The 10,179-nt window shown below is 32.4% G+C and overlaps 1 protein-coding gene across 1 annotated transcript; it reads right to left on the bottom strand.

Annotated features, from left to right (window-relative positions):
- Positions 1-5,905: 5,905 nt before the first annotated feature.
- Positions 5,906-6,658, bottom strand: LOC110879395 (ethylene-responsive transcription factor ERF008). The gene has a single exon (XM_022127846.2). The coding sequence runs from the start codon at positions 6,514-6,516 to the stop codon at positions 6,085-6,087; it is 432 nt and encodes a 143-aa protein (XP_021983538.1). The 5' UTR covers positions 6,517-6,658; the 3' UTR covers positions 5,906-6,084.
- Positions 6,659-10,179: the final 3,521 nt, after the last annotated feature.

Below are 10,179 nucleotides of genomic sequence, written 5' to 3'. Positions count from 1 at the left end.
TGCCAAATCCACAAATCTTGAGACGCTACCGCTTCTAACATAACCGTCGGGTATTGATGATCGCCTCTCATGTATTGTCCACGCAATTCTGTGGGGCACATTCTCCAGACAAAGTGTGTACAATCCAGACTCCCTAACATGCCAGGTAGGTGATGCCTATCCTCATGAGCCTGATACAATAGCGCGATGTCGTGGCTCGTTGGTCTACGTAGGAATTCACCGCCATACCTTTTAAAAATAAAAATTAAATAAAAGACATTTCATTAAATTAAAAATAAAAACATTCGAACTAGAAATAAAAAAAATACATTCGAACTAGAAAAAAAAATACATTCACCGCCATACCTTTTACATACCGTCTCGCAGAAATATTCAAGGCACTCACGAGAGGTCCTTTCAGACATATTTAAATACTCGTCCCCCTCGTCTGGTGGGTTACCGGTTGCAAGTTGTTTAATTGCCGAAGTAACCTTTTGCAATGGTGTAAAGCTTTTCTTCATTCTACCGTCTAAGCCTTCTTGAAACCACTCGTCATACGCTTCCACGTCACTAACAATTTTTAGGAACAACGACTTGGACATACGAAACCTGTGACGAAAAGTATCTTCACTAAATTTTGGATTTTCATCGAAATAATCGGCCATGAGTGTCTCGTGGCCCCCCACACGATCCCGACGGACATATTTTTTTTTACTAGACGATGCCGTGTCTAGTAGCTCCGCTTGCTGGATGAGATTTTGGAAGAAAACTAAGCTACTATCGCTTGACGACGCATCGCCATCGTCGGGAAAGTCGGGTATGGTAGAAAGAAACGGGAACTTGGAATCCATTTTGTGTTTAAAAGATATAAAAGTTTTAGAGTTTTGGTGTGGGTTTGTTGTGAATGTGGTAAAAAATGAATTAGGTTTGGTTAGTATATATATTGTTTTAAAAAAAATTGATTTTTTTTTTTTTATAAAAAACGACCGTTGGCAACGGTCTAATCTCGTTCATCGTGCCATTTCCAAGCGGTAACCCCACACCCATCTTCACCCCCGATTCGGGACCCCGCGGGGATGGCGGCGGTGTTCCCGATCGGGGAAATGGTTCACCGAGCCCCTCCCCGATTGCGCCCCGTATACCCTCATTACTCCTGTAGAACCTATCACTAAAATATAACTAGAGAGAGATAAGGTCATGCAAAGAAAAGGGTTGTCTTTCAATCTTTCATTTAAGAACTTTGCGATAAGACACTTCAATCCTCATTAATACTTGTATTTTTATGTCATCATCACATGTCGCGCTTATTTTTCAAAACAATTAGTCATTGTAATAAACTAATTTAAATAAATACACACCAACTCATAAATACATACAAGTTTATATATAAATTTTTAACAAAACCAAAATTTATTTTTATAAACATATAAAGTTATATTATAAAAATACATATAAGTTTATATGTTCATAAAAATATAGAACATTTATCAACATTTTTATTTTCAAAAAAAAAAAACACCTTCATCCGTGAGATTGTCCCTCCCTTCAAACGGCTCCACTATAAACAATTAGGGGTTGAATCGCATGTCTTGTGACGATTGTGAGGGCCGGCTTAACGTTTTTGAGAGCCTAAAGTGAAATAAATTTTTAGGCCCTTTTTTCGTATCAAGTGCTTAACTATTAAGGTATAAACTAGCGTTTCATATCAACAAATCAAGTGTTTAACCATTATGGTATAAACTATTAGCAAATTAGGGACATAAATTATCACTCAAAATAAATAGACTAACGATTCAGAAAAGCTATTACATAAACGATTCAAAGCTATTACATAGAAGTGATGAATGATCAAAATTACCAAAAGGGTGATTAACAAAATTGAGAACAAAGTAAATGATATCTCCATTTGAAGTTTTGTTTCATTGTTCGAAGGTTGCTTTATTTATTTTCTCGAAACTCAAACACATAACCTAACTTTGACTTCTGGGCTAAAATTAAACTCAACTAGCTTTCTGTTTGATTCCCTTTTCATTTACCCAACACAAACAATACAAGGCCAAAAATATCAAATATATATAGGGTCAGGATCATTTCAGAACCATAAATATTTACAGAACTCGCAGAACTCCTAATAAACAATTTTTTTATTTATATATTTTTATGTTTAGGATAATTTTATCATTTATTATGTGTATTTTTACGATTACATACATGTTAAGAGTAATTTTATCATTTTTTTATTTATAATTTTATAATTACACATATGTAAACTAGTTCTTTTACATATATGTAATTAGTTACGACACATATATATAATTTTGACAATTAAACATATGTAAACTACTTTTAACATGTATGGTAATCAAAGAAATACATATAATAGATGATAAAAAGATCATAAATACAAAAACTTATATATAAAATGATAGTTTATTAGGAGTTCAGAAAGTTCTGTAGTTATTTAGAGTTTTGAAATGAACTTAACCCTATATATATATAGGGGTAAGATCAAATAAAAAGTTTATTTTGCCTAAGTAGGATGAGAAGGAATCTTAACCATTCATTTTTCAAATCAATGGCTAAGATGAAAGTGTAAGAGAAAGGAGGAGTGCAAAGGTATCTTGGGAAATTCTATTTATGTACTTTCTCTCTCCACATGCAAGGCACATGCATATTTCACCCTCATTTTTTAAACGTTCATAACTTTTTTATACGACCTTATTTTTCATAAAAATTTCACCATAAAATCGAGCGTCTTTTTATCTTTAATTTGAGTACTATATTGCTATATAAAATATGAAAACTAAAAAAACCCACTAAAATGTGTTGTATTTCTATGTTGTATAACATTTTTTTTGTGCTGGATTTTTGTACTAAATTTTTTGTGCTGGATTTTTTTATCTTAAATTTTTTTTTCTTAATTTTTTGTACTGGATTTTTTTGTACTACATTTTTTTGCTAAATTTTTTTGTGCTATATTTTTTGTACTAGATTTTTTTGTGCTATATTTTTTATACTACATTTTTTGTACTATATTTTTTGTACTACATTTTTTTACTATATTTTTTGTACTAGATTTTTTGTGCTATATTTTTTTGTACTAGATTTTTTGTGTATTTTTAAAAAACAAAAGGGGTGCCACATGTCATTTTCACTCCTATTTATAAGGACCAAAATGCCCTTGATTCCTACTTTTTAGGAGTGCCACATGTCATCATCACAATCCTTCTTAGGCTACTTAGGCAAAATCCACTTTTTAGTGGATCCTTCCCCTATATATATATATATATATATATATATATATATATATATTAATAAAAATTTAAGATGAGAGACCCTAAGAAATAAAGACCCTAAACTAGTGCCTTGTTTCACTTACCCTTCAGCCGGCATTGACGATTGTAACTAGCTCTACTATAACACACGATCATGAGCTAGCCATTCGTATCATTACGAGTATTATAAGTAAATGTGACTAATACCTATAATAGCAATCATCAATACACACCGAAAAAATGTGATTGTTCCTTTTTTTTCATACACATATGTATAGACAAATTAAGTTTATTATTTTCAAATAATTTTTTTTGTATCTTTCTATTAAAATACTTTTGAAGTAGCTAGTAAAAGATTTGATTAAAAAGTTATTTAAACAAAGAAAAATGTAAAAAAAAAAAAAAAACCCTCACTTATTTCCAAGTAGTTATAAAAGTCCTTTTTTTTTTCGAAATAGTCATGTGGTGTTGTTAAAAGGTTTATTTTCCAACGAGTAAAAAGTTTATCAAGCATTTTTATATAAAAAAAATATAGAATGACCTTTTGAACTTGAACATAAAAAATGTGACCGTTTTTTCTTATATTTTCTGTAAAAAAAAAATATAGCATTCTTATGTAAGACCAATACTTTTATTATTTGTTATTCAAATAATGTATTGTATTCGTAAAATAATGCAATGGATATTGTACATATTTGTTAACGTATTATAAGATATAAGGCTTTTTTTTTCTTTTTTGAATTGCATGTCTTTTCAAAAAATTTTATGAATTATTGGTTTAAATATTCAGTTATAAGTCAAAAGTTTGGATTTAATTTGGACCACACTAAGCATTCATCTTTTTAGAATGGGTTAATGCTTTTTTGGGCTTCATAAAACGTTTAACTTTTTATTCATAATTTTTCTATTAGAGGTTATTTCATTTTTTCAGTATTTTATAAATATTTGATATTCCTAGATGTCGATCTCTCAATAAAGTTTTTAGTGTTCTTATTAGAAACGTGTATTAGAACTTTTATGACTAGTTTTTTTTTCTCAATTGTATAAACCGATATGAAGAGGAATAATTGCCTTTTAAACATCAACAAGTGTGAACATACATAAAACATTTTATCAGTTTTGTTATTTATGACTAAACTCACGATTTCAACATCTCTTTTAACTTATTCGAATTAGATGTTTAGGAATTATATATTTTTCTTTTCATTTTAAAACGTAGTTAACAATAAAATATACTTTTATCGCTAGTTTGCAGATAGCTAATTGAAAATAGATATATTATGTTGTAAAACAAGAATATATGTCACCAATGATTGGATGAAAATATATAATTAATTTGTTAGTGGAATCCAAATTGAAAGTAATTTATGCCTGATGACAACAGTTTTTGGTTGTATTATTTAAAACATCCTAGTTTAGCTTTTTACAATTCTACATTTCATTTTTGTTAATTATAAGTTTCTTATGAAGTTGAAAAGGGCATTTGCCTAATCATCCTACATATTTATTACATGAATGCACCTTTTCTTGTGGTAAATTTAATGGTTAAATTTGTGATAAAATAAAAATAAAAAATATTATAAGACAATTACAGTATAAAACAATATTCGATTGTAAAAGATTACAAAATTGCCAAAAACAAAATGAAGCGGAATGTCATAAAAGCTTAAAATAAGCATGCCTTTAAAATATATGTCTATATACATGATAAATGACATCTTTTTTGTATTAATTCACTTACTAGTGTGATCAATATTCCGTTCAGAAAAATATAGTGTGATTATTACACATACGAAAATAAATAAAGGATATTGTGCAACCAAATGATGGGCACATCACATAAGAACATGAGCAAAGGGAGAATTGGCTCGTTTTCGATGTTTCTAGTCTTCTGTAGTTTGGTTTTCTTGTTGTCTTTTTCTCATTTTCTGTTGTAGCTTCCCAGCAGCTTGCTGGCTCTTTATATATAGATATAAAGTGGTTTGCCGTTAAAAAAAACATGAGTAAAGGGTGTTTTTGGCATTCAACATCATCATTATTACAAGAATTTACATGATATTCTTCCCCTATATGTATTTGGGTCGGAACAAATATTATGGATGATGATGATATGATTTAACTTTGAACAAATTTTAGACATAAAAGGTAAAATATTACTCCAACGTTATTCTACAAGAAACAATAATAATATCCACCTGTCACAACTTCAATTGTAAGGGTTATAACTTACCAAATATCACGGATCTCGACTTTCTAATCACTATTTATACCTTCTTAATTCATGGTCCGACATTTCTTGATAAGTTTCATTAAAAAATTAAGAATAATAACAATATTATTAATAATAACAATAATAAAAAATTAGGCATCTTTCAGGTGTCAATACATATCCCCAACTCAAAAAAAGAAAACTAATTATCCAAACAATTAATATGTAAGAAAGCAATATATAAACAATAAACATGAGTGTGTCGATCTGTCACCTTATTAGTGATCCACCAGGATAATTAACAAAACCTTGAAATAACTAGTGGAACAAAAACAAAACGATAAGCCATGAAGAAGCGACAACCATAATCTTAATTCTTCATTAATTTTCTTTTCCTAGTTGATTAATCAATCAACCATATAACCAAAAAAAAAAAAAAAAAAAAATAGCAACATAAATATTTATAAACTTTTGGATGACGATGATGAACAACAACATGTATAATCCTTAATATTAATCCCTTCGGATTCTGCATCTCTACCTTCCTCTATCTATCTATAACCTATAAAACTATATGTTTTTCTTTAAAAATCAAAATCAACAATTGATAAAAACCCTTAATTAATTTTCATCTGAAGATTCTGGGCTTGGAAACTGGTTAAGGTCCAAAGACTCCGACGACTGCGAGTGGTGGTTCGAACCACCGTTTCGGGTTTGAAGAGCATCAACTTTAGCTCCAACTTCAGTAGCTTTCTTCCTGATGGAATCAGAAGACAGGTCAAGAAGGTATCCATCGTCTGCAATGGAGTCAGGGAAGTTGAGGTGGGCGGAGGGGCCACGGAGGTAGAACACGGCGGTGTCGTAGGCTCGGGCTGCAGCGATGGGGGAGGAGTAGGAGCCGAGCCAGATACGAGAGCGTTTGTTGGGTTCACGAATCTCAGCCACCCACTTGCCCCACTTCCTCATCCTTATCCCTCTGTAGGGTTTGTCTGCGTCTCTCTTCTTTCGCTTTTCGCCGCTGGAAGTCGGTGAGTATCCGCCGTCGGTTTCCATGTGTGACGACGGTGGTGCACGGTGGCGTTGATTTAGAGAGGAGGAGTAGGAGGAGGAGGAGGAGGATTGTGATATGGATTTGGAAAGAGGGTCAAATGAGTTTTATATGAAGATATACTTGCATATATGGCACTACATAGCATACTAAAGTTATTGTAAAATAACTTTTTTTTTATATATTAAAACGCTCAAGGGTTTAGTTTAGTTTTATTTTTTTTATAAGAGTAAATTACAAAGTTCGTCCTTTATGTATGCCATTTATTACAAAGTATGTCCTTTATCTTTAATAAGCTCAAAAAACATACTTAATGTTTTAAAAACCATTCAGGTTATGTCCTTTACCCTAAACCTAGTTTGTTTTCCCAGTTAAATCAGGTCACGTGAGAAGCACATGAGGGCATTAATGTCATTATACCTACCAATTACTGTGCCCTATTATAAAACCCTGAACCCCACCATCATCTTCTCCATATTTCAATCACCTGCACATCAACATACCCCCTTCTTCTCTCTATCTAACAATTCTACCACCACCACAACCTACCTGCCGCCACCACCGCCACCACGACCCACCTGCCGCCGCCACCACCACCACATTGAGCGGCCGTACGGCGAGGGTTTTTCTTCTTCGAATAGCGGAGATAATCCAGATATTTTTTAGGGTTTATTTTAAGGGTCAGTTGAATGAGAAGAGAGTTAAGGGTTCTCGGTTAATAAATGAAACAATGACAACTGGGGAATTGGTGTGGTGATTTGTAATTTGAAGGATGAGATGATTTTTAAGATGACGAAGCCTCTGGATTCGACTGAAGGTGATCAGATGAGCAAGCAGAATGTGGAGGGGCAAGCGTTGATGGAGGCTTTGAACGTTGCAACTGCTTTGAAACTTGTGAGAATTGTATTGTGTTTCCTAGGAGGGAACAGCGAGAAATTTTTGTGGGATTTGTGGAAATGGAGCCGTACCGTACAGGGTTTCTTTCACAAGTCCATCAAGTTTGATAATTTCATCAAACCCATCAGAAATTATCAATCTTTTTGTTGAAATTTTTGTGGGTTTTTTTTGGAAGTTGTTAAAGATGGATGATTTCTACAAACCCAACTAAAATTATCAATCTTTTTGTTGAAATTTTTGTGGGTTTGTTTTAGAAGTTGAAAAAGATTGATGATTTCTTCAAACCCAATTGAAATTATCAATCTTTTGTTGATATTTTTGTGAAATATTTGTGGGTTTGTGTTGGAAATTGATAAAGATTGATGATTACTTCAAACCCAACAGTAATTAAATATCTTTTTGTTGAAATATTTGTGGGTTTGTTTGGGTTTTGAGAATGCTATGCAGATTCAGTTGAAGATCAGTTGGTGCAGATAGGAACTGTGTGAATTTTGTGGGTTTTATGTAGGATTTTTGTATTTGGGGAAGAAAAAGAAATGTTGTGCAGGATGATACCCAAGTAGAAGAAGATGGTGGTGACGGTGGTTGTGGTGGGGGGAGGTGGTGGGAGACGGTAGGAGTAGGTGGTGTGTATTTATAATCTTTAAGGTGATTGAAAGATGGAGAAGATGATGGTGGGGTTTAGGGTTTTTATAACAGGGCACAGTAATTGGTAGGTAGAATGACATTGATGCCCTCATGTGCTTCTCACGTGACCTGATTTAACTGGGAAAACAAACTAGGTTTAGGGTAAAGGACATAACCTGAATGGTTTTTAAAACATTAAGTATGTTTTTTGAGCTTATTAAAGATAAAGGACATACTTTGTATTAAATGACATACATAAAGGATGAACTTTGTAATTTACTCTTTTTATAACTTTATGAAATGAAATATACTAGTTTTTTACGACTTACGCGTTGTGGCGAGAATGTTAAACCGAATAAAAATAGACATATTAACGGTGAATCACGCACATACGTTACGGGGTGTTAAGACGTCAAATTTAGACCGAAATGTAAAACATTATTAGAGTAAAAAAAATAACTAAGTTGAAGATTTACGAAGTGTTGAGACATCAAATTAAGACTGAAACTTAAAACATTATAGTAAAAAAACATCTAAGTTAAAGATAAAAAATATAACAAAATATGTAATGAAACAACATTATAACGATTCTGATTTAAAGTAAAATATTATAGAAAAGATTTGTGAATATGTAAAAACAATTTGAATTTATAATATTCACAAAGTTATTTAAATGATATCATGGTATATATTCTATATCATTTTGGCCAACAAATCTTTTCATAGTGCAAAATATATAACTCTTGAAGTAAAACTTTTCCAGTAAAATAATAAATAATAATGTAACACTTTAAAAAAGAAACCAAGGAAGGTTTACCGCAAATCTTGTACTCCTGTTGTTGTATTATAATAAATAATAATACAAATATATATCGTTTAATATTTAAAATACTTTGAAAAGAAAGCTGTAAAAGACTGTTGTTGGTTTTTGGCCGTTGCTTCTCGACGACCACCGCACCAATTGTTTTTTACGGCCACTCCGTCTTCCATCGATCTTCCTCCGACAGCCGCCCCTAATCTTTTCTGATCTACTCCTGACACTTGTACTGAAGTTCCAGCTACATGTCCTTCCATTGCTTCTAATCGGAGCGGATCTCCAACCAACTCTCCTAATGCTGCTAGCCTCAACAGAGTCACCTCCCACGGATCTTGTTTACGTAACGACAACGAAGAAAATGTGAAGTTCGGTTTTCCGTTCGCGTCCACGATGATGATGTTGGCTTGGAGTTGAGGAACGCCTTGGTGGCGGTACGGTGATCAGCAACATGTTATTTTCTAAAGATGGTGGTGCAAGCAGGTTGGCCTAATAGATTTGAAGCAATTGACCAATTGAAAAAAAAAGTGTGCTCATTTTTGTTGTACATACAGTTGAAACAAAGAAGTGTGTGCTTTATTTAGTTGTACAAAATTGAACAGTGTTATTAACTCCCAAAGAAAATTTATCAATAAATATAGAGAAAATGTGCTGATGTGATGTACTATATAATTATGTGATATAAATGTCGTATATGTGCTTTTGCTCACGTATGAGACTTTAAATTCACTAATGTTTTCGTCAATGCATCTTTTAAGTGATCTATAGTCGTGTGACACTTTTCCTCGCGTAACATCAGTACTTTGTCTGTTAGTTAATTAAATATTAATTATGTATGTGATCGTGTCACTACAAGATAGAGGGCTTTTAGGGATGCATATGTATCCTGCCGAAGTCTGTCTATGATAGCGGAAATCGTTGTTAATCCATCAGAACCAGTTCCTTGGAAACCACCATTTGTGTGGAGAGTTTACTGATGAAAGTTACTATAGAATCACCCACAAATGCTATAACCGGTAGATTACCGAACGTTTTGTACATCAATGATATTTTATTCTCTTAAATATATGTTGTTGGCTTCTATTAATCCAAATAACATGATAAAAAATGTAATATAAAGAAATTCAAATTATCAAAGATTCGTGTTACAATAAAAAAATGTCATAAGATGCTAAATATGTACCAAAGAGCTTATAGCCTAGTGGTACCATAGTGTTAGAGAGACATCCCTCCCTATGAAGTTGAAGGTTCTAGTCCATAGTCGACAAACGGTGTTAATATTAGAGTAACATTTGGGGGTGTGGGTGTGGGTGTGAGTGTGTTAGTTAGA

This window comes from Helianthus annuus, chromosome 9 (genome assembly GCF_002127325.2).
Source record: "Helianthus annuus cultivar XRQ/B chromosome 9, HanXRQr2.0-SUNRISE, whole genome shotgun sequence".
In the NCBI taxonomy this organism is placed as follows: domain Eukaryota; kingdom Viridiplantae; phylum Streptophyta; class Magnoliopsida; order Asterales; family Asteraceae; genus Helianthus; species Helianthus annuus.
The sequence above is the reverse complement of the archived record's forward strand: the minus strand, read 5'-3'. Positions and strand labels throughout refer to the sequence as shown.